Genomic DNA, 25,792 nt, shown 5'->3' with positions numbered 1-25,792 from the left:
TTATGGGCTAGATGCCAATACATAATGTGTGACTAGCCTGTTTGGGCCATTGGAACAAAGAGGTTTTTCTGGGATGCACCTTCTCAGGCCACTACTTTGTTCCTGGGGGACCCTCTTGGGACCCCACGCATAACCACTCGATAATGGATCAGTCCTTAACACATAAAGTCATGGTTATAATTGGAGTAAGGAAAAAGGCATGGGAGACCTCCATGACTACCACTGTCATCATCATCACTGTAACCACCATCTCCACTATCACCATCCCCGTCATCATCACCACTACTATCACCACCACCACAACCACCATTACCACCAGCACCACCAACACCACCATTATTACTGCCAAAAGCACTACCATCATCAACATTATGATGTTATTATCACATCCACCATCACTGCTATCACCATCATCACCAAAACCACTCCTTCTGCTGTCACTATTACCATTTATACTATTTTCACCATTAATGTCTTTCACCAATATCGCCATCACTTCCTCCTTCACCATCACCTTCATGTCCACCCCCACTGTTATCATCATATCCTGTCCCCAGAACAGTTAACTTTATCTAGTACTTGTCATATGCCAGGCAGTGCCACCTGCTGTGAAAGGTCATCCTCACTCCATCAGCGCGATACTAGGAAGTATATGCTCTTTCTTAGTGCCATTTAGCAGATGAGAAAACAGGCCCAATAAGAAATGACAAATACCCACCATTTGCTTCAACGTGGATAGAACTAGAGGGTATTATGCTGAGCATAATACAAAGGACAAACAAAGGAGAAGGACAAACATTATATGGTCTCATTCATTCTAGGAATATAAAAATAGTGAAAGGGATTAAAGGGGAAAGGAAAGAAAATGAATGGGAAATATCAGAGAGCAAGACAGAACATGAGAGACCCCTAACTCTGGGAAATGAACAAGGGGTAGTGGAAGGGGAGATGGGCAGGGGGATGGGGTGACTGGGTGACAGGCACTGAGGGGGGCACTCGACGGGATGAGCACTGGGTGTTATGCTATATGTTGGCAAATCAAACTCCAATAAAAATAAATAAAATAAAATAAAATAAAATAAAATAATAAAATAAAATAAAATTACAATGAGATACCGAGAGAGAGAGAGAGAGAGAGAGAGAGAGAAAACAGTCCCAGAGACAAAGTCACTGCCTCAAAGTGACTGAACTACTAGCTGCTGATTTGCAAGCCAAACTCAGGTTTTCCTGGGCACTGAGTTATGTTCTCATTTAACTGCCTATGGCCAACAGCTAACTGTGGGTAAAGTGTTCAGAAAATTGCCTCATAGGCAGACTCCTTTATTTTTGGAGTTCAATTTGCCAACATATAGCACAACACCCAGTGTTCATCCCATCAAGTGCCCCCCTCAGTACCCATAGGCAGACTCCTAAGGATTCCAAACTCAGAGATCAAAGCAGAACATACACATCAATTCACCCCTATGTTAACTGTAGCATTATTTATAACAGGCAAGATATGGAAGCAATCCAAGTGTCCATTCATAGATGAGTAAAGAAGATGTGGTGTGTAGTGTGTGTGTGTGCTATATATGTGTGTGTATATGTATACATATATGTGTATATATGTATATATACATGTGTATATATAGCAAACGCACAGGAATATTACTCAGCCATAAAAAAGAGTAGGATCTTGCCATTGCCACAACATGGATGGACCTAGAGGCTCTTATGCTATGTGAAATTTAAGTCAGACAGAGAAAGACAAGTACTATATGATTTTACTCATATGTGGAATTTAAGGAACAAAACAAGGAGACAAAAAACTAGACTCTTAAATTCAGAGAACTGGTGGTTGCCAGAGGGGAGGTGGGTAGGAGGAAGGGTAAAATAAAGGGGGTTAAGGATATATTTATCTTGATGAGCACTGAGTAATTATTGAATTGTTGAATCACTATATTGTACACCTGAAACTAATATAACACTGTATGTTAACTACAGTAAAATTGTTTTAAATACATGTAAGTTAAACTAGAAAAAATACTTAGAAACAACAAAATAAGTAAGTAAAACAAAGCAGAAACAGGCTCAGATATAGAGAACTGGTGGTTGCCACAGGGGAGCCACTGGCCTGCAAGCAAAACAAGTGAACAAGAGTAAGATTTACGAACTTCCAGTTATAAGTAAGTCACGGGGCTGTAAAGTGCAGCACAGGAAATACAGTCAATACTGTAATAAGTTTGCACAGGGGCTCAGTGGTTGGGTTTCTGCCTTTGGCTGGGGGTGTGATCTTGGAGTCCTGGCATTGGGTCCTGCATTGGGCTCCCCGCGTGGAGCCTGCTTCACCCTCTGCCTATGTCTCTGCCTCTCTCTCTCTGCATCTCTCATAAATAAATAAATAAAATCTTTAAAAAAATACTGTGATAGGTTTGCACAGTGACAGAGTGGTAACCAAGCCTACTGAGATGACCGCATCATAATGTATAAAAATATTCAATCACTATTGTATACCTGAAACTAATATAATGTATGTCAATTGTAATTCAATAAAAAAATTAGCCACCAAAAAAAAAAAAAAAAAAGAACATACATATCAAAGGACATGGAGAAAAGAAGGAGCTGACAAGAAAATCCATTTTTCAGCCATTTTGTTTTTCCTCTTCTACGAAAACACTTCACTATTGCTATTACCTTATTGCTAAAGTAATTATAAAATGTAGAGCTAGTTAAATAAAAAGAAATTTAGAATCACTCACAATGCCATTCTTCTATTAACATTTATAGAATCTCCTTTAAATGTGAGATCACATACTTTGCTCTATTACCTACTTTTATCCTAATGCTAGATTACAATCACTTTCCATGTTATGTCCTCCTGCAGCATAATTTTTATTTATAATGTCTAATTATTTGCATTACACATCTTTAAATGTTGCCTTTCTTCACACTTACATTTTATGAAACTATTTTCTTCAGATTCTTTAGCTCTATCTTCCCTATTGGTGCCTTTGTCTTTGCTGAGTGGCTTAACAGATTTGCAGGGCATATGGTCTTTGCTAATGTGCACTGGAGGTTTTATCCTAAACCTTAATTGCTCATGGCATTACCTGAAGACAGTGCTTTTTTCAAATAATTTATTTCAAAATAATATTTTTGAAATATTTTTGAAATAAATTATTTCAAAATAATATCCACAGGGCAAATATGAACAACTTAAGGTCTCCTTTGAAAGGGTCTTTTTTAGTGATGTGCAGCAGTTCCATTGTCTTCTCCAAGAAGGGGCTTAGGTTTTGAATATGAAATACCTACACTTGCTTCAAAATTCAAATGGCACCGAAAGGTGAAATGTGAAAAAGCTCCTTGCTCCTGCTTGCCAGTAGCTCAGTTTTCAAAGGCAATGGGTGTTAGGAGTTTCTTAGGTGGCTTCCAAGAATACTTTATGCAAACATAAAATCATAATATGTATATACATGCATAGGCATTTATATGTTTGCGCTTAGATTGTTGTATAATCTTGTGTAGGTTTAAGTATACGCATGTTTAACTATATAGAGAATAGCTCACATTTGTGCAGAGTTTCCCTATTGTGTAAATATATTATAACTGTATATATGCATATTTCTAATTGTGTATAGTGTGCCAATGTCTTCCTTATTACCTCCCTTATCTTCCACAAATGCTAGCATACATACTTCTGCCCCTTGATATCTACCTAGCTACTTAATGAACAATATGCCTTTAAGATAATCCCTCCTCCTTTTTTATTATGGGACATAATAAACATACACAAATGTAGCAGCAATGGCATCAGGAACCCCACAGACCTTTCACCTGGTTTTAACAATGATCAACAGCTGCCCAAACTTGAATCCCACTTGCTCCCCAAACCATTCCCTCACCCCGGTTATTTTGACATGAATTCTACATATCATATGATTTTGCCTGTAAAATTTTAATGTGTATCTCCAAAATATCAGGGCTTTTGTAAATAACCACTTTATCATACCTATGGCTTCCTCTAGAGCAGCTTAGTTGACAGATAAGGAAACAGAGGTTGAATTATCATATTCATGAGAATGAACAACCATTAATGCTTTCACATTGCCAGGCTTCAAGCATTTTTTTAAAATTACTTTTCGGGGCACCTGGGTGGTTCAGTGGTTAAGTGTCTGTCTGCCTTTGGCTCAGGTCATGATCCCAGGGTCCTGGGATCAAGTCCCACATCAGGCTCCCTGTCGGGAGCTTGCTTCTCCCTCAGCCTATGTCTCTGCTTCCCTGTCTCTGTGTCTTTCATGAATAAATAAATAAAATCTTTTTAAAAATTAAAATTAAAAAATTGTGTTTGATTTGGGATCCAGTAAGACACTGCAGTTGGTTGATGTATTTCTAAGTCTTTTTAAATCTAGCTCTCCCCTATGTTTTTCACCCCTTAAATTTTGGGGGGAAGTTGAAGAAATTGGTGATGTGAATGGTGAAGAAATTCCTATGGAATTTCTTATAGTCTGAATCTTACTGGTTGCAATAGACCAGGTGTGTAAATTCCAGCAGGATATTTCTTCCCCATTTGTTGAGTGGTAAGCTTATTTCCTATAACCTACTCTCCTTCAATCACCCTTTCCTTGACAAAATTTCCCAGAAGTGGAATTGTTGGGTCAAAAGATGGGCAGAAATTAAAGGATTTTGAGAAGCATCGGCCACTTGGCCTCTGAAATCTGTGACCATCTGAAATTGACTTTCATGGGACTTATTTATTCCAGACATCCTTGCCACCTCTTGCTTGAGAGCACTTCTCAGGTTGTTGTTGCTCCTGTTATCACAGTGCTATGGGAAGCAGATGCCTGCCCCTGCTCTCAGGTGAGTACAACAAAGGATTCTCTCTTCTTCTTCTTTTTATTTTTTTTTTAAGATTTTATTTATTTATTCATGAGAGACACAGAGAGAGAGGCAGAGACACAGGCAGAGGGAGAAGCAGGCTCCATGCAGGGAGCCCAACGTGGGACTCGATCCCAGGTCTCCAGGGTTAGGTCCTGGGCTGAAGGTGGCGCTAAACCACCAAGCCACCAGGGCTGCCCAGGATTCTCTTCTGCCCATGACCGCAGCATCCTAGTTTGGGTTACTTCCCCAAATTTGGCACTTTGTGCAAAAATGACTGTGTGTGCCAGTCCTGTTAGAAACTCTCACACTGAGTCTCTGAGTTGCTCTCCCCAAGCAGAACTGAGATAAAGACTCAGATGTAAATAGTTTATTTGGGAAGAGCCCGTCTTGATCTCACCAACAGGAGATCATGACCTGAGCTGAAACCAAGAATCTAATGTTCAGCCATCTGAGTCACCCAGGCTCCCCTAGATGCCTCCAGATTTTAGGAAAAGATCCCATCACAACAACTTGCAATGAAAGGATGCAGGAATCCATTTTTCAAGTGCCTGGTTATTTGCTGCCTATGTACCTTGAGGGACTGATATTAGGAAATGTGTGAGAGAGTTTTCTGCATTTCTGAGTTCATCCTCAAATTTAATATAAAGCTTCATCTAAAAATGTCCTCAAAATGGACCATGCCCGAAACATGCTCATCCATTCCAGATATGCCATAGTCTTGGACTCCGAGGATTCTTATGGTCTGTGCTATTCATATCTGCTCTTACTCCAGAAAAAAGTACTGCGTATTAGGGATCAGGCCTGTGCTGTGCAGTACCACCGCTACCAGCCACATGTGGCTTCTGAGCACTTGAAACTAAGCTAGCCCGAGTGGAGATCAGCCACATGTCCAAAATACATATTTGGTTTCAAAGACTATCTTGCAGACAGAAAGGATCATAAAATACTTAAGAGAATAATTTGTCATATATTGAATGTGGATTGAAATGATCACAGCTTGGCTCTTTTGAGTTAAATATAGTAATGAAATGAATTTCATCTGTCTTTCAAAAATGTGGCTACTGGAAATTTTAAAAGGAGTTATATGGCTTGCGCTATAACTCCATCGGACAGTGTGGGGCTAGAAGTCTGGACAGGTCCAGATGGACTGTTGCATATGGAAAGAAGGTTGGCACTTGGCCTTTTGATACTAGACTCGGAGAAAAAGCTTTCTGAGCTGGTGGCTTTTCAGTAATCGGGACACACAGCTTGTGATATTGTGATTTATAATAAGAAATATGTATTTGGGCTTTGTCCCCATTTTGGGCACAGGGCTCCTAAAATCCTTGGCGTTTCCCAGAGAGAAGAGTGATAAAGGTGTCTTCTGTTATGGTAACGGAGTGATTTGGGAAACTCAGCTGCAGGGTGGGGTTGGTGGCCTGGGGCATGTTACTAGAAGGTTGGCCTTTTCAGCCCCACGCCCTGATTTCCTGAGAGGGGCTGGAGCTGGTGGGTGAATTCCTCACCAAGGGCCTATGATCATTTCTTTTTTTTTTTTTTTTTTTTAGAATTATAAATTTATTTTTTATTGGTGTTCAATTTGCCAACATATAGAATAACACCCAGTGCTCATCCCATCAAGTGCCCCCCTCAGTGCCCGTCACCCAGTCACCCCCACCCCCGCCCACCTCCCTTTCTACCACCCCTAGTTCGTTTCCCAGAGTTAGAAGTGGGAAATATCAGCAAGGGCCTATGATCTGATAAACTGCCAAGGGCCAATGATCTGATAAAGCTGTGGCTGTGTGAAGCTACAAGTTTATGGAGTCCCTTGGACAAGATAAGGGCTGCTGAGGCTGGTAAAGCTGGAGGTCTGTGGAGAATGGCCACCCAGAGAGGGCATAGAGGCTCAGCACCCTTCTCCTGTACCTTGCCCCACACCTCTCCTCCATCTAGTGTTCTCAAGCGATTCTTTTTCCTCATAAACCAGCAATCTAGTAGCTGGAATGTTTTCTCTGGAGTTCTCTGAGTTGCTCTAACAAATTCATACAACTGAAGGGGGTGGTGACAACCCAGCCTTTCCACGGCTTCTGAAGTGAGAGGCAGGCTTGTGGGAGCGAGCTTTCAGCCTATGGGATCTGATGCTGTCTCTGGGTAGATGGTGTTGAAATGGAGTTGTATCATAAGACACCCAACTGGTGTCAGAGCACTGATTGTTGGTGTGGGGATCAGCCCACCCAGCCCCGGGCTCTCAACATTGAAATTGGGTGCAGACTCTCTTACAGCTGTGATCAGATGGCCTTAGCATGCTTTACGAATATATGATGCCCTCTGTGACTCTGGTGTTTGTAGACTGGCAGTAAAGTTAGCACCCTACACCCGGGCAATGGGAAACGAAGCCCCTAACCCCCATGGGCTTCAGCCAAGCTGAACTGTCCCCCCCACCCACCCACCCACTCTCTGTTCCAGGTCTCAGTGTCCTGCTGGCTCTGTCAGGATCCGATGCCAAGAATTCTGGAGGTGAGTTTACTCATTTCCAAATGCCAGGGAAAGGAAATTAGGGTTCATAACCTGCCTTGAGGGGAGATAAGGGACCCCTTTTCAAGGGAGACAGTGTAAATCTCTGCCACCTTCTGCCTTTTCCTTGCAGCTCCCAAGGACTGTCCTCCCTTCACCATCATCTTGTTTTACACCAGGCTCTGTGCTAAGCAAATGCCACACACATCTCTTTCAATCCTGACATTTCTGCAAAGAAGTTCTAGACAGTATCCTCACTTGACCAATAGCTCTCTAGGGAAGTAGCTGGCTCAAGGTCACACAGCTGATAGACAGTGGACTCTGCTCTTTCTTTCCCAGAGCTTGTGTCTAAGTCATGGCAGGAGGTCCTATTTTTATTCCATGTCTTGGGTTGGGTCCCCTTCCAAAAGCACAACCTGTGAAAAGACCCTGAGGGCAAGTTATTTATCTGGGAGGTGATCCCAGGAAGTACCAGCTGGGAGCGGGAAATTACTCAGGAAGGTGAGGAGCCATAAGGGTCCATTGTCAAGCAGGTTACACTTGAGCAGGGGCGGGGGAGGGGGAGCTGTGTTGAGGGGGAGCCGAATGTAGTCAGGAGTTGCATCCCAGCATGATTCTCCTAGATGGGCAAGGAAGCTTTAATCCTCTTATTTATCTTTTTAAACTTTCGTAAAACATACATAACATAAAATTCAGTGGCATCAAGCACATTCACATTGTTGTGAAACCATCCCCACTATCCCCCTCCAGAACATTTTTCCTCTTGCCAGACTGAAACTCTCCCCATGAAACAGCAGTTCCCTATTTCCCCTCCCACCAGCCCCAGGATCCACCATGTACTTTCAGTTTTTAGGAATTTGACTCCTCTAGGGATCTCCCATAAGTGGCATCAAACAGTAGTGGTCCTTTTATGACTGCTTTATTTATATATCTCAATCTTCAGAGGTCACCCATGTGGTAGCAGGTGTTGAAATTTTCTTTTTTCTTGAAGCTAAATTACATTCTGTTGTATGGATGGACCAAATTGTGTTTATTCATCTGTCAGTGGACACTTGGGGTGTTTCCACATTTTGGCTACTGTGTATAATGCTGCTACGAACATGAGCGTGCAAACATCTCTTCAAACCCCTGCTTTCATTTCTTTGGGCTACATACGTAAAAGTGAAATTGCTGGGTTGTATGGTACTTCTAATTTGAAAAATTTTAAGACTTACCATACTTTTTTCCACAATGCTGCACCATTTTACACACCTACCAGCAATGCACTAGGGCTAGAGTTCCTCTACATCTTGCCAACACTTATTTTTTTTCCCCTGATAATAAAAAAGCCTTTTTTGTTTGTTTAACACACTGACTCGTGTCAGTCATTGATTGAGGGATCTGATAACCTGCCATGTGGTAAGCACAAAGGACTCTGGTGACCAGAGAAAGCTCTCAGATAAAGACCCACAAATGCTGACAGCTACTGTTGAGCAGAAGTGGTGTTGGTGGCAGAGGCTGGGTGTGAGTGGGGCAGGCACTGCAAGCATCTGTGATCAGCAGTGGGAGGGGTGCACGGTAAAGGCCAACAGAACTATTCCCAAAAGGACATTTTTCTGACTACAGCATTTGGGACATTGTAAGTGCTCAAAGAATGTTTCTTGAATGAATGAGTAAATTAACGAAAGGATCCTGTGTTCCCTACAGCTTTCTGTCCCATGTGCCCTGAAAATGCCAGCTGCTTCAACAGCACCCACTGTGCTTGTAAAGATGGATTTCAGTCCGCGTCTGGGGGGAGGTACATCAAGCCCCACGAGAAATGTGAAGGTAGAGACTCAGTCCACAACATCCTGAAATCTGGAATGAGGTGGGGGCATGTGTGGGGTGCGAGTGAGGCAAAGATGCAGTCGTACTACAAGGTGGAACATGTCACGGCTGTATGAGTGCCCCTAGAGAAGGCCCTATCCCTGGTGTCCCCCTCACTCCTTCTGAACCTGGTTTGATGTCTTTCTTTGGAGGAAGGTTGAGTTCCCAGGACCTTGAAGTTTCAAGCACCAGTTTTTATTTGTCTCTCTGAGAATCCCACAAGGGTAGAGACCATGTCTGTTTTGTTCATTGCTCTAAGCAGAGGACAGAGAATAATGTCACAAAACAGAGGCCCAATAAAAATGTGTTGCCCAAGAGAACAAATGAATAACTTATCATCTTGGCACTCAGATATCTTCCATGATTGGGCCTCAACTCAGATCTTGACATTCAATATCTTCCATGATCTGGCCTCAAGTATTCATTGTTCAAGAGGACAAATGAATTACTTACTATCTTGACAATCAATATCTTCCATGATCTGACTCCAATTAGTATTCCCATTTCCTTTTTCACTACTCCCTTCTGCTCTAGCCAAGATCCTTTCTCATTTCCACAAATTCTAAAGGCCTATTTGAGTGCCAAAGAGAAAAACCACTCCTGAATATCTGATTGGTAGAGTTGTGTAAATTCAGAAAGCAAATCTGACCATTGTAAACTACTTAGCATTTATTTTATTTTATTGTGGCAAAATACAGGTAACGTAAAATTTACCATGTTAATCACTTTTAGGTGTATCTTTCAGTGATATTAAATATATGCATATTGTTGTGCAGTCATCCCCACCATCCATCTCTAGAACCCTACATCCTCCCAAACGGAAACTCTCCCCACGAAGCACTGACTTCTCACCCCCTGCCCCACCCCTCGCTCACACCATCTAGTCTCTGTGGATGGGACTCCTCTGGGGACCTCCTGGGAGTAGAATCAGATGATATTGGATTATTTATTTATTTAAAAAATTTTTTTCAATTGTAGTAAAATATACACAACAAAATATCATCATTTCTATTTTTAAGTGTATGGTTCCCTGGTATTAAGGACATTCACAATGTTCTGCAACCATCCCCACCATCCATTTCCAGGACTTTTTATATTTTGCAAAACTGAAACTCTGTCCCCACTAAACATAACTCCCCATTCTCCCTCCTCTGGCCCCTGCCCCTGACTCCCACCATCTACTTTCTATCTCTGTTAATTTGACTCCTCTAGGGACCTCCTATAAGTGGAATCATATAACATTGGATGTAGCTATTTCTTTTTAACATTTTATTTATTTATTCATGAGAAAGAAAGAGAGGCAGAGAGAGAGGCAGAGACACAGGCAGAGGGAGAAGCAGGCTCCATGCAGGGAGCCCGACATGGGACTTGATCCCAGGACTCCAGGATCATGCCCTGGGCCAAAGGCAGGCACCAAACCACTGAGCCACCCAGGGATCCCTATTTTTAAAACTTTTTAAAAGAGCTTAGATAATTCTCTATTACCCCATCACCCAATTCACCTCAGGCTAACCAACAACATGGCTATATTACAATGATGAAAACTAAGGATTTAATATTGATATAGGGATGTTAAACAACAGCCTTCTTTCCCCCCAGTTTCACAGTTATTCTCCCAAAGCCTTTTTTTTTTTCCTGCTTCAAGAACCATTTTAAGGCATGCCTGGATGGCTCAGCAATTGAGCGTCTTCCTTCCGCTCAGGTCCTGATTTCCAAATCCGGGATCAAGTTCCACTTTGGGCTCCTTGTGGGGAGCCTGCTATTCCCTCTGCCCATGTCTCTGCCTCTCTCTCTCTCTCTCTCATGAATAAATAAATAAAATCTTTAAAAAAAAAAAAAAAGAAGAACCATTTCAGGATCCCATTTAGTTGCCACATTCCTGAATTGGCAATCTGTAATGGATCCTTAGTCTTTTCTTGTCTTCCATGATTTAGACATCTTTGACAGGAAACCAGAAATGCCCTTTTGCACTTTGCTTTTTCACTTAATTATATATCTTAGAAATTACTACAAATCACATGGAGATCTTCTCCATTCTTTTGTGTAGCTGTGTGGATGAACCATAGATTATTCAACCTTATTCTACATAGGGGCATTTTAGTTGAATACTTAGGCTCTTTCCAATATTTGTAGGAGATATGTCTTTAGAATAGAGTCCTGGAGGTGAGGTGACTTAACTTAAGAGGTAAATCCATATGTAGCTTGAATAGCTATCCCAAATTTAATTCTAGAAAACTTGTACCAATTGGTATTCCCCAGCAATACACGAAAGTACGTGTTTCCCCATAGCCTTGCCAATAGAGCATGTTGTCAGAACACATTGCCAGGTGAGAAATGGTATATCAATAGATGTTTTATGACCCTCTCTTATTAAGAACAATTTTTTAAAGTAATCTTTACACCCAACACGGGGCTTGAAGTCATGACCCTGGGATTAAGAGTTGTATACTCCTCCCACTGAGTCAGCCAGGCATCCCTAATTATGAACAATTTTGAACATTTTATGTTACAGGATAATTTTATATCTTCTTTCTGAATTGTCTGTTCATGTCTTTTCCCTGCTTTTAAAAAATTGAATGTTCATTTCTTTTTCTCCCAATTTTTGATTTCTTTGTATGTTAGAGATTTTGGTCCCCTGTCAGTAGTATATATTGAGAATATTTTCTGTCTGTTTGTCAATTGTCTTTAGACTTTGTTTGTTTATGTTTTTAGCCATGCAACTAATTTAAAAAATTTTATGTAGGCAAACTTATCAAGGTACTTAAATCATCATAAAAATGTTTTCCCCAGGATGCCTGGGTGGCTCAGTCAGTTGAGAGTCCAACTTTTGATTTCAGCCCAGCTCGTGAACTTGAAGGTCATGAGATTGAGCCCCACTTGGGTACTGTGCTGGGGCAGAGCCTGCTTTGGATTCACTCTCTATCTTTCCACTGGCCCCTCTCCCTCCTGTACTCTCTAAAAAATAAAAAATAAATGTTTTTCCCTACACTGAAATCAAAGAATTCACTTCTGTTTAATTCTAATACTTATATGGCTCCATTTTTACATTTAGATCTTTGATCCATGTAGACTTTATTTTTAAGAATTGTGCGAGATCTGGGTCTCATTTTATTTTATTAAAAACCTTATCCTGGGACCCTGGGTGGCTCAGCGGCTTAGTGCCTGCCTTTGGCCCAGGGTGCAATCCTGGAGTCCTGGGGTCGAGTCCCACATTGGGCTTCCTGCATGGAGCCTGCTTCTTCCTCTGCCTGTGTCTCTGTCTCTGTCTCTCTCTCTGTCTTTCATGAGTAAATAAATAAATAAAATCTTTAAAAAAAACCCTCATTCTGAATCAGGATAAAGGGGAATCCTATTCTAGACAAGGGAGTGTGCAGTGGTATAATATGCATTTGTTACATTGTTTGAGACTATTTGGTTCTGCTGGAGAAGAAAGAAAAAATCCAGTGGGATATATGAAATGCATAAGATGTGTTAGAATAGGTAAGTAGTTGATGGGTAGAGCATGTGTGTGTTAAGCATAGTATGGAATGGAGAGACCAAGAGTAATAGTCATGAAGCAATAAATATACACAAGGCACATAGGGGCTAAATGCTCATGGCAAATTAAATAAATAAGTGTCTTTTAATGCCCAAGATACAAAATATAAACAAAATATACACAAGCACTTAATATTTATTAAGTCTTCATTCAGTCACTCACTGGTGATAACCACTTTGGCCCATATACCCTCTACTCAGAACACACACCCATAGCCTGATATAACCCATAGATTAATGGGCAAGTTGCAACTATTGGTTACATGTACTCGTCCTGAGTCCTTCCAACAGAGGGAATAAATGTAAGTCATTGGCTCAGGGCAACTCTATCTGTGGGTCCCTTTGTTTGAACCTCATCTCTGGTCCATCAGATAGATGGGGCAGATAGATGCAGGACGCGGGAAAATAGTACATGCCAGGACTTAGATGGTGGGAGCCTTTTGCTTCATTTGTACCATTTCCTAAGGATATATGCATTTGCCCTATCTCTTTCCTTGCTTTTCACAGTGTGTTTTAAATTGATTTAACAAACTGTGTGATCCAAGTATAGAAAGAACCATTTGTCCTTCTTTACTGGTTTGACATACCACCATCATCATGACTCTAAAGCTCCATATGTACTTGGGTCTATTTCTGGACTTTTGGTCTATTTCATTAGCCTATTTATCAATTCATATATCAGTACTCATTTTATTTTATTTTATTTTTAAATTTTTTAATTGGAGTTCAATTTGCCAATATATAGCATAACACCCAGTGCTCATCCCACCGAGTGCTCCCCTCAGTGCCCATCACCCAGTCACCCCAACCCCCCACCCACTTCCCCTTCCACTACCCCTTGTTCATTTCCCAGAGTTAGGTGTCTCTCATGTATTGTCACCCTCACTGATACTTTCATTCATTTTCTCTCCTTTCCCTTTATTCCCTTTCACTAATTTTGTATTCCCCAAATGAATGAGACCATATAATGTTTGTCCTTTTCTGACTTGACTTATTTCACTCAGCATAATACCCTCCAGGTCCCTCCACGTCAAAGCAAATAGTGTGTATTTGTCGTTTCTAATGGCTGAGTAATATTCCATTGTATACATGGACCACATCTTCTTTGTCCATTCACCTTTCGATGGACACCGAGGCTCCTTCCACAGTTTGGCTATTGTGGACATTGCTGCTAGAAACATTGGGGTGCAGGTGTCCCGGCGTTTCACTGCATCTGTATCTTTGGGGTAAATCCCCAGCAGCAGCACTCATTTTATTGAGGCTTTAAAGTATGTTTCAGTGTCCAGTAAAATGAGTCCCCACTGGAGAGTTTTTCTGGCTATTCTTGCATGATTGTATCCATTGTTTTACTCCTTAAAGTCTGGCTAGATGTTTTTCACTAGGATTGTATTCATTTATAAATTACTGGAGGAGAACTATCACTTTTATAATATTGAGTCATCTTATCCAAGAACAAATGCTTATGAATGATGGTGGGTACTTGAGTGTCCCTGTGCAAAGTAAGTTGGGATAGTTTGCTGAGAATGAAAAATAATGTTTTCTCTTGATTTGCAGATATTGATGAGTGTAAGGCTGGGCTGTCAAAGTGCAAGAACAAAGCATACTGCAGAAATAAAATTGGAAGTTATTACTGCAGCTGTATCTCTAATTCTATCTTCAACTGGGTGGCTAGCTTCATTAAAGTAGATCGTGAAGCATGTTATGGTAAGGATTTCCAAATACTCTTTCCACCATGGCAAAGGAAGTGTGGGAAGACTTTGAGGGCTCCATCAATTTCAGGCCAGGGTAAGAGAGCAGAGATCTGTACTGGCTCTTGTTCTGCATCCCATTGTTGTCCCTGGTAATCTTCTCCCAGAAAGTACCACGCAAGCCCCCAGCACCAATCACCATCTTCATGTGGCTGCCTTGCAAGAGTATGTCTCCTGTCTGGGTCTCTTTCCTGGGCTTCCAAAATGACATCTCAGATTTTCTGCTGGACTTCCCTACTTGTTTCTCCCTCTCTCACTTTAAATTCAATTTCTATATCTTTTTATCTGTCTATATACTGAAGCCTATGTGTTCACACTGATACCTCAAATTCCCATCCAACACCAGGGCTCATTCTAGCCTTCCTTCTGTTCTTATTTGTAGCTGCTTCTGTGTTACTGAGAACCTGGATCTCACTAACCACAGCATGTTTACTAGTTGCTCATTCCTAGTATAATTCTGCGTTTTGAGTTCAATAGATTGGACTTAACTCATGGCTCTATCACTTATCTACCCACTTTTTGGGTAATGACCTAACTTCTATATGCCTCACCTGTAAGTGGGAATAATAATAGCATCTACTGTCTGAGCTATGTTTTGCTGTATAACAAGTTACCCAAATGGTAGTGGCTTAAAACAACACATATTGTCTCACAGTCTCTGTTGGCCAGGAATCTAGGTGTAACTTCCCTGTATCCTTCTCTCCAGTGTTTCTCACAGCTATAGTCAAAGTGTTGGGCAAGGATGAAGGCTCACATGAAGGCTCATCTAGGGGTGGATCTGCTTCCAAGCTCATTCATGTGGTCGCTGGCAGGAGTCAGTTTTTCAAAGCTACTGGACTGAAGCCTTCAGTTTCTGTAGTTGGTGAGAGGCTGCCCTCAGATCTTAGATATGTCAGCCTCTCCAGCTTGCTTTGTTGTAGTGAGCACATGAGAATAGCCAGAAAGAGTGTGAACAAAACAGAAGTTGTAGTCTTTTATAACCCAGTCTCAGCCGTGACATCTTATCACTTTTGCTGTGTTCTGTTTATTAGCAGTGAGCCACTGGGTCTGGTTGGGGGGAGGAGGGTTCCAAATGGCAGGGATCACTGAGAGTCACTTCAGAAAACTACTTATTTCATATACTGGGTGGAATTAAATCTCCCTAAATTCATGTCCATCTGGAACCTGGGAATATGATCTTATTTGGAAAGAAAGTCTTTGCAGAACTAGTAATAAAGAGGAGGTCATGCCAGATGAGGGTTGGCCTCAATACAATATGACTGGTGTCCTATAAGAAGAGGGAAGTTGGGTGTAGAGACACACACACATACAGAGTGATACGCAAAGACAGACACAGAGGCTGTCACAAGCTGAGGAACACCAAAGATTGGTTGCAACCATCAGAAGCTAGGAGAAGCAAAGAAGGATCTTCCTTAGAGACTTCAGAGGGAGTGTGGCCCTGCCAATAACCTTGATTTTTTACTTTAACCTCCAGAACTATGAGAAAATAAATATCTATTGTTTTAAATCCACCCAGGTTGTAGTACTTTGTTATAGCAGCCATAGGAAACTAATACACCTCATCTACCTGTTTTCATTAAGGTGTGTAAAATATTCATGCAGTGCTAGGCACCTAGGAAGGCTCAATAAATATTAGCTCTTAAGCTACCTAACCCTGTTCTAGAAACTTCTGTGTTTCTTTACATGAGATAGTGTGTATTAAGGCACTTTATATGCCATGTTGTGTTGACAACTGCAGGCATTATTACCATTTCTGTGTTATTAACCTAGTTAGTATTCATTCCTTTGGGAAGCCTTCCCTGAACCCTTCATATTCTAGGACTTCTCTGTGTGCTCCCAAGGTATCTTATCCTATATATTAAGAACATGCTGGACCATTGTAATCACTTAATCATTTATTTGTCATTATTTACCTAGTGACTTTCCCACCAGACTGCAAATTCCACAAGGGAATACCCTTCGTTTCTTTGTGAACTTATTTCCATAAGATTTAGTATTATTCCTGGCTTTTAGTAGCTGTTCAATAAATACTGTTGACTAAATTCTTGAACTGGAGGCCTTGCCCTAATCCTCTTTTAAATTTCTACTGTAGAAGACATTTGGACTTCTTAGAGGGGGCTTGGGCAAGAATGGGAAGCATCAGGGAGAAACCCAACTCGAGAGTAATTAGAAAGGGGTTGTAGGCCAGGTGTCTTACCCCCCCACATTCCACTCAATGGCTACTTTTTTTTTCCCCCAGAGGGCACCAGTAAGGGGACATCATCCTCAGGAAACATTCAGGTGAGTGAAGTGAAGCCTAGATCTGGGAAGCAACTGGCCAGTCTTGCCTTGTCATTCTCCTGTTCAAATAACTACCATGGCCACCTCTGCCTTTCAGAACACACCAGCTCCCACACAGGAATGATTTGTCCTTTCTCCCAGGAGACATCTGGCAATGTCTGGGGACATTTTTGGTTGTCACAACTAGGGTGCTACTGGCATCTAGAGGATAGAGACCAGGAATGCTGCTAAACATTTTGCCATGCCTAAGGACAGCCCCCACATTATCTGGTCTCAAATGTCAATAGAACCTGTGGGAAAGGCTTTCAATGCCTCAGCTGTTGTTCAAGTACCAGCATTATAGCTTCACTCTATCCCTGTCACCACTTCCCATCCTCTTCCTATCTTCTTCCTCCATAAGGCACTTTTCATGGATTCTAGACACCTCATCCTTAGGCCCTCATGTTCCCATAAATACAATGGAGTGAATGATATGCCCTTCGCAGGGCTGTATGTGGTCAGTGAGAAGACACATATCAGGTTGAAAGTACAGAGCTTACACCTTGATCAGTGCTATTGCCTCCTGGGATCATCCAACCACAACCAAGTATATTCCTGCTTTTTCAAGTTTCAGGAAGAGCCTACTTAATTAGCTTTATTTCTTTGAAAGGAAATTCTGAGGAACAATGGAACCACCAAAGAGCAGATTGCAAAGATAGCTACCCAGCTATTTCAAGAAATGGAAGTGAACATATGGACTGAGGGTTTAGCTTCTCCAGGAAAGTATGATAATTCTACACTTGGTATAGGTAAGAAACAACAGTAATTTCCTTATGACCAAAACATTTTATGAAGGTGATCTATCGTGAGACCTTGTGTTTCTATATTTATGTGACATAGAGAATTCATTCAAGGGGTTCTTCCCAAATGCAGACCTGCTCTCAGGTGACTTTCCTTGGAAAATTTTAAATATTTAGTTCTCCTGCTTAAAGACTTAAGTTACCGACCACTCCAGTATAATTATTTAAAGATTTTTTGATCTTTTAAATATTATACATAAAGGATGAGCTTACCGGGATCCCTGGGTGGCGCAGCGGTTTGGCGCCTGCCTTTGGCCCAGGGCGCGATCCTGGAGACCCGGGATCGAATCCCACGTCGGGCTCCCGGTGCATGGAGCCTGCTTCTCCCTCTGCCTGTGTCTCTGCCTCTCTCTCTCTCTGTGACTATCATAAATAAATAAAAATTTTAAAAAAATTTATATTAAAAAAAAAAAAAAAAAGGATGAGCTTACCACCTCTCCAGGAAGCATAGCCATTCCCTCTCTTCTCCTGGGTTGCTGTGGCCACTGTATGCTGCTTAGGCCATTTTGACTATCTGTAAAAGGGAGTGCCATCTGGTCTACCATGCACGCAGAAAAAGAAATCATCAGTAGGGAGTCTTTCAAAGAAGGGAGTTCTTCAACTAACTTCTTATGCATGAGAAGCAAGCAAAGCAGGACTCATTTTCTTAATGTTTCCAGTCTATGAAATCAAGAGGTGCAATGAGACAAGTGAGAAGACTGTTCTGGAAGCTGGAAATAACACTATGAATATCAACTGTACCGATGCTTTCAAAGGAACCACAAGAGGTACTGTGTTTAAGATGGATTCTTCTGATCTTCAAATCCTAGGCACTGTTGTCTCATTTCTAGGTGATTGTGCCAAGAGGTAAGGACTTAGAAAGTTTTCAAGGTAGGGAAGACTCTACATGATGACCACTACCCTGGCAATTTGGGAGACATAGTGAGTACTTTGTGACACACTGAGGTTCAAACAGGGAACGCTTGACATGCTTCCTTAAAAGGGACAGGCTGATGCATGCTCTGTTTCCATGTGATTGTCTGAAAAGGCAGCACTTGAAGGCAGCAGATGATTGTTGCCTTGAATACTCTTTCCATTGAGTAGTGTTTAATGATCACCTTATTTAAAATAGTCCCTAGTCTTCCTCTGTCCTACACATCAGCAAACTTTTTCTGTGAAAGGACCAAATAGTCATTTTTTCTCAAGTACTTATTTAAATTCCAGTTAATTAACATATTGTGTAATATTAGTTTCAGATATAGAATTTAGTGATTCATCACTTTCATATAATACCCAGCGCTCATCACAAGTATCCTCCTTAATACCCATCCCCCATTTAACCCATCTCACCACCCACCTTCCTTCCAGGAACCCTCAGTTTTTTCTCTATAGTTAAAAATCTGTTTTATGGTTTGTCCCTCTTTTTTTCTTTTTTCCCCTATGTTCATCTGTTTTGTTTCTAAATTCCACATGTGAGTGAAATCATATAGTATTTGTCTTTCTCTGACAAATCTATTTCATTTAGCATATACTCTAGCTCCATCCATGTCATTGCAAAAAAGCAAGATTTCATTCTTTTTTATGCTAAGTAATATTCCATTTTCTATCTATCTATCTATCTGTCTATCTATCTATCTATCTATCTATCTATCATCTATCTAGCCATATATCTCCCACATCTTACATCTTTTCCATTCATCAGTTGATGGACATCTGGGCTCTTTCCATAGTTTGGCTATTGTTGATAATGCTCCTATAAACACTGGGGTGCATGTATCCCTTCAAAGCAGTATTTTTCTATCCTTTGGAAAAATATCCTGTAGTGCAATTGCTGGATCATTGGGTAGTTCTATCTTTAACTTTGAGGAACTTCCATACTGTTTTCCACAGTGGCTGCACCAATTCACATTCCCACCAACAGTATAAGAGGTTTCCCCTTTCTCTGCAACCTTGCCAACATCTGTTGTTTCCTGTGTTGTTAATTTTAGCCATCTTGACAGGTGTGAAGTGGTATCTCATCATGGTTTTGATTTGTATTTCCCTGATGATGAGTGATATTGAGCATCTTTTCATGTGTCTGTTAGCCATCTGTCTTCTTTGGAAAAATGTCTGTTCATGTCTACTGCCCATCTTTCAACTGGATTATTTGTTTTCTGGGTGTTGAGTTTTATGTAAGTTCTTTACAAAACTAACCTTTATCAGATACATTATTTGCAAATATCTTCTCCCATTCCAAAGGTTGCCTTTTAGTTTTGTTGATTGTTTCCTTCACTGTGCAGAAGCTTTTTATTTTGATGAATTCCAGTAGTTTATTTTTGCTTTTGTTTCCCTTGCCTTGCTTGAGCCAGATGAACTTTGTTATAACTACTCAACCCTGACATTGTAGTGGGAGAACAGCCATAGCTGATATGTAAATGAAAGGACATGTGTGTGCCAATAAAACTTTATGTACAAAAATAGGTTGTAGGATAGATTTGATTCTCAGACCACAGTTTGCCACACCTGCTTTATTCCATCATCTCATTTAAATTTCTGCACAGCAGGCACACTATGCACTTTTTCTTAATTTATTTGTTGTCCATCACTCCCACTATAATATCAGCTCTCTTATGGCAAGAACTCAGCCTGTTTTCTTCACTGTTGCATTGAAATGCCTAGAACACTGTCTGGCACACACTAGATGTTCAATAAATATTTGATGAAAGAATGAATAAATACATTAGTGAATGAGTGCATGACCTAGTTCTCTGGAGAGAGTGAAATACCTACTGTATTTTCTCCAGAAAATTCCCAGCCACTGATTAACCACCACTCCTTATTGTGAGCTGTCAGATGAGAAGGGGGAGGAAAAAGATCTCCAAATGAGTTGATTTTTTTTTAATGGAGTAAATAATCATACAGGTGGTAAGTGGATTTGGCTAAAACTGGGATGGTGGCCCAGGAATAATTGCAGTTTAAGAAATACTACATCACACTACAGAGCATCATATGTGAATTTACCTTCTGTGAATTAAATTATTGTTGCCCAAAAAGGAGAAAGAAAATGGGAGGGAGAGGAGAGAAACAAAGAAAGACAGAGAGAGGGAAGGAGAATGAGAGAATGAATTAAATAGAAATGTGTCATCCTGCATACCTTTCCATAACTTTCTGAATTAGATAACCCAGAATGAGCTTGAGATGGAAGATGGGAATGTGTGATTTCCTTATACTACCTGAGTTCTATTTGCTCTTTTGAGAACAAACATCTTGCCTCATGATTTTGAGGTATAAGTGCTCATATATATTCTTACAACACGTTAACAGGTATTTTACATATATATCTCTTATAATGTGTGGTGCATTATAATTTGTATTATATATACAAAATGCTGTACCTCAAACCACATGTAATGTATTGGTGGGGGAACATAAGGGATTCCCTTTTTTTCTCTTTTTAAGATATTTATTTATTTATTTATTTATTTATTTATTTATTTATTTATTCATGAGAGACACAGAGAGAGAGAGGCAGAGAGAGAAGCAGGCTCCATGCAGGGATCCCAATGTGGGACTCGATCCTGGGACTCCAGGATCACGCCCTGGGCCAAAGGCAGGCGCCAAACCGCTGAGCCACCCAGGGATTCAACATAAGGGATTTCCAAGAGCGATGTAATGTTTGCCTTATGACTCTCACACAAGACACTAGTATACCGATTTCCCATAATATGGATGCCCTCTAAAGTGATTTCTCTTCTGTTTTCTCAGATAAAAGTGCAGTTGCAATCATCACTTATCAGAGTTTTGGGGATATTCTGAATGGATCCTTTTTTAATGATGAAAGAGGGACACAGGAAATGAAACTGAACTCTCGTGTCGTGAGTGGCACCATTAGTATGAAGAAAAAAGTACGCCTGTCTAAACCTGTGTTCCTGACCTTCCAACATATTCAGGTGAGCAAAATCCATGACTGCTTCTCTGTGCATTACCTCAGAGAGGTGTGTTATCAGGGTCCTGTCAAGAAACTCTGCTCATTCAGTTAACAGAACCAACAAGAAATGTTGAGGCACTCAGAGATTTGCACCAGGGGAAGGGGAAGCTATATCACATTTAAGCCTAAAAAGGCAATGGAGGAATGAGCATTGTTGAGCCCAGGGCGTGCTGGAGGCACACAGAAGGGTTGCCCTGCTTGAGACAGAGATATCCTGAAGCAGAAGCAACTGGAAGAAACACCTGACCTCCTCCTCCTCTTGTTTAAGGACTTCTCACCAGTTCCTCTCATTAGTTGTCCCAATGATATGGAGCCTGGGGAAAGCAGTTCATAAAGGTCAATCCCTGAGGCTCTGAGGTGACCAGAGAAGGGAAGAATAAATGAAGAATAAACCCCGCAGCAGGTGTGGTCATATGAAACTCTTTCTCACTAGTGTTCTAGATAATGGGATTTTCCTATTCCATTTTCCAATGTTAACACATCCATGACTAACCTATAAAATTGAAATAATAAAACCAGAAAGAGCTCAACTTTTATGCTATTCTCTTTTCAGCCTGGTGTTGAAAGAACAAAACCTTTCTGCGTCTTCTGGGAAGGATCAGAGGAGGGGGGCACCTGGTCAACAAAGGGCTGCTATCATGTGCACAGCAATGATTCACACACCAAATGCAAGTGCTTCCACCTTTCCAGCTTTGCTGTCCTCATGGATTTTGTTCCCAAGGTACCATGATCTATGGTCTCCTCCTAGTATCTGATTGTGTCCCAGAAACTGTGATATTGTCCTCTCCATGTCTTAGAAAAAGACTCTAAGATAAGGAGTCAAGTGGAAGTATCTTACGTGAGAGGTAATTCCAGGAAGCACCAGTAAGGGACTGGGAAATGAAACAAGAAAAAAATAGAAGCTAACGCAGAGAACGTTATCAAGCTCGTCACTACTGTGGGTATCTAGAACTTAATTCCCTCTCAAGTACTCTGGGAGTCAGTGCAGGAGATGCACCTGAGTCATCCTAACTGAACAGCAGGAGAGCTGGGGTATCTATACACCACCTCCTTTCAGGTATTGGTTGAAACCTGCATCTGGGGGTGGGGAATGTTAATTCTGGCATGTCCATGGGCACGGGCAGAGTGAGGTTAAGTTAGCAGAGAAAACCCTCAAACATTGGAAAGTTTGGGTTGTCAGCCCCAACAGTGGTGGGATCTAAGATAATCTGGACTCAAACATCCGTTACTCTGCAAAAGAAAGTTACAGCTAGTCAGATGGGAAAGAAGGCAACTGACTGCCACCAATGAAAAAGCATAGGTCCTTGAACTTCCCAGGTCCCAAACACATCTAGGATAAGCCAGGCTTAAAGAAATTTACCTAACTTCTTCTCCTACTTATTTACGCTCTCATTTATTGAACATTTACTGATGACAACCATTATATTACACATTTAAATACATGGTTTCATTTTATTCATTCAACAAATTTGCATATGACTGCTTACTATATGCCAGATGCTATTCTAGGCATTGAGGATATGGCAGAGAACAAAACAGATAAAGAAATCCCAACCTTCATGGATTTGACTTTGGAGACCTATGTTGTCCAATAGGATCATCAGCCACATGTGGCTATTGGGCACTTGAAATGTGGCTAGTGTGACTGAGAACCAATTTTTAAATTAAATTAAATTAAATTAAATTTTAATTTATTTAAATTAAGAAGCAGTGTGAAATATTTTTCCATTAAATACAACTTCATTGGTAGGACTTCATTTCACTTTTATCACTGAAAACAATAGCATCTGAACTCAGATGTGTCATAAGCAAAAAATATATGCTGGATTTTGAAGGCTTAATATAAAAAAAGTATCAGATATCTCATTTTTAAAAATTATTTTATTTTTTAGGTTTAAGTCCAATTAATTAATATATAATGTATTAGTTTCAGAGGTAGAGGTCACTGATCCATCAATCTTATATAATGCCCAGTGTTCATGACATCAGATGCCCTCCTTAATATCTGTCACCCAGTTACCCCATCTCCTCAGTCCCTTCCCCTCCAGCAATCCTCAATTTATTTCCTATGATTAAGAGTCTCTTATAGTTTGTCTCCCCCTCAGATTTTGTCTTATTTTTTCTCTCTTCCCCTATGACCACTGTTTTGTTTCTTAAATTCCACATGAGTGAGATCATATGATAATTGTCTTTCTCTGATTGATTTATGTAGCTTAGCATAATATCCTCTAGTTCCATTGACATTGTTACAAGTGGCAAGATTTCTTTTCTTTTCTTTTCTTTTCTTTTCTTTTTTTCTTTTCTTTCTTTCTTTTTTCTTTTCTTTTCTTTTTTGGTGGCTGAATAGTAGGGCATTGAATATATATATATATACCACATCTTTATCCATTGATCGATTGATGGACATATGGGCTCTTTCCAGAGTTTGGCTAATGTGGACATTGCTGCTATAAACATTGGGGTGCAAGTGCCCCTTCAGATCAGTACATTTGTACCTTTCAGGTAAAAACTAGTGCGATTGCTGGGTCATAGGGAGCTCTATTTTCAACTTTTTGAGGAACATCTGTACTGTTTTTCAAAGTGACTGCATCAGCTTGCAGTCCTACCAACAATGTAGAGTTCCTCTTTCTCCACATCCTCACTAACATTTGTCGTTTCCTGACTTGTTCATTTTAGCCATTATGACTGGTGCAAAGTGGTATCTCATTGTTTTTTTTTTTTTAATTTTTTATTTATTTACGATAGTCACAGAGAGAGAGAGAGAGGCAGAACACAGGCAGAGGGAGAAGTAGGCTCCATGCACCTGGACCCCGACGCGGAACTCAATCCCGGGTCTCCAGGATCGCACCCTGAGCCAAAGGCAGGTGCTAAACCGCTATGCCACCCAGGGATCCCCTCATTGTGGTTTTGATTTGTATTTCCCTGATGGCAAATGATGCGAAGCATTTTTTCGTGTGTCTGTTGGCCATATGTATGTCTTCTTTGGAGAACTGTTTTTTCATCTCTTTTGCCCATTTTTGATTAGATTATTTGTTCTTTGGCTGCTGAGTTTGATAAGTTCTTTATAGATTTTTGATAGTAGCCCTTCATCTGATAAGACATTTACAAATATCTTCTCCCATTCTGTCCGTTGTCTTTCAGTTTTGTCAACTGTTTGCTTAACTGTGCAAAAGCTTTTTATCTTGAAGTCCCAATAATTCATTTTTGCCTTCGTTTCCCTTGCCTTTGGAGACATGTCTAGCAAGAAATTGCTGCAACTGAGGTCATAGAGGCTGCTGCCTCTATTCTCCTCCAGGATTTTGAAGGATTCCTGTCTCATATTTAGGTCTTTCATCCATTTTGAGTCTAATTTTGTGTGTGATGTCGGAAATGGTCTGGTTTTATTCTTTTCCATGAGGCTGTCCAATTTTTTCAATACTATTTGTTGAGGAGTTTGGTTTTTTTTTTTCCATTAGATATTCTTTCCTGCTTTGTCAAAGATTAGTTGACCATAGAGTTGAGTGCCCATTTCTGGGCTCTTTTTTTTTTTTATTGGAGTTCAATTTGCCAACATATAGTATAATATCCAGTGCTCATCCGGTCAAGTGCCCTCCTCAGTGCCCATCACCCAGTCACCCTATCCCCCCACCCACCTTCCCTTCCACTACCCCTTGTTCATTTCCCAGAGTTAGTCTCTCATGTTTTGTCTCTTTATTCTGTTCCATTGATCAATGTGTCTGTTTTTGTGCCAGGACCATACTGTCTTGATGATTACAGCTTTATAATAAAGCTTGAAGTCCGGCATTGTGATGACATCAGCTTTGGTTTTCTTTTGCAACATTCCTTTGGCTCTTTGGGATCTTCTCTGGTTCCATACAGATTTTAGGATTATTTGTTCTAGCTCTATGAGAAAAAGTTGATGGTATTTTGATAGGGATTACGCTGAATGTATAGATTGCTCTAGGTAGCATAGACATTTTAACAATATTTGTTCTCCCAATCCATGAGCATGGAATATTTTTCCATTTCTATGTGTCTTCCTCAATTTCTTTCATAATAGTTCTCTAGCTTTTAGAGTACAGATCTTTTACCTCTTGAGTTAGGTTTATTCCTAGGTATCTTATGGTTTTGGTTGCAATTGTAAATGGGGTCGACTCCTTAATTTCTCTTTCTTCTGTCTCATTGTTAGTGTATAGAAATGCAAATTATTTCTATGCATTTATTCTATATGCTGCCACATTCCTGAATTCCTATATAAATTCTAGCAA

The 25,792-nt window shown here is 40.5% G+C and overlaps 1 protein-coding gene across 1 annotated transcript in view; it reads left to right on the top strand.

Moving 5' to 3' along the window:
- The first annotated feature begins 4,787 nt into the window (after positions 1-4,787).
- Positions 4,788-25,792, top strand: part of EMR4 (EGF-like module containing, mucin-like, hormone receptor-like sequence 4) — a 35,193-nt gene continuing 14,188 nt past the window's right edge. Inside the window, exons 1-9 of the mRNA NM_001038665.2 lie at positions 4,788-4,836; positions 7,303-7,353; positions 9,037-9,156; positions 14,287-14,436; positions 16,720-16,760; positions 17,410-17,548; positions 18,259-18,366; positions 21,323-21,507; positions 22,099-22,266. Of these exons, the coding sequence (NP_001033754.2) occupies positions 4,806-4,836; positions 7,303-7,353; positions 9,037-9,156; positions 14,287-14,436; positions 16,720-16,760; positions 17,410-17,548; positions 18,259-18,366; positions 21,323-21,507; positions 22,099-22,266 (993 nt within the window). The 5' untranslated portion in view covers positions 4,788-4,805. The remainder of the gene's footprint in view (positions 4,837-7,302; positions 7,354-9,036; positions 9,157-14,286; positions 14,437-16,719; positions 16,761-17,409; positions 17,549-18,258; positions 18,367-21,322; positions 21,508-22,098; positions 22,267-25,792) is intronic.

Source organism: Canis lupus, chromosome 20, assembly GCF_011100685.1.
Source record: "Canis lupus familiaris isolate Mischka breed German Shepherd chromosome 20, alternate assembly UU_Cfam_GSD_1.0, whole genome shotgun sequence".
Taxonomy (NCBI): Eukaryota; Metazoa; Chordata; class Mammalia; order Carnivora; family Canidae; genus Canis; species Canis lupus.
The sequence above is the reverse complement of the archived record's forward strand: the minus strand, read 5'-3'. Positions and strand labels throughout refer to the sequence as shown.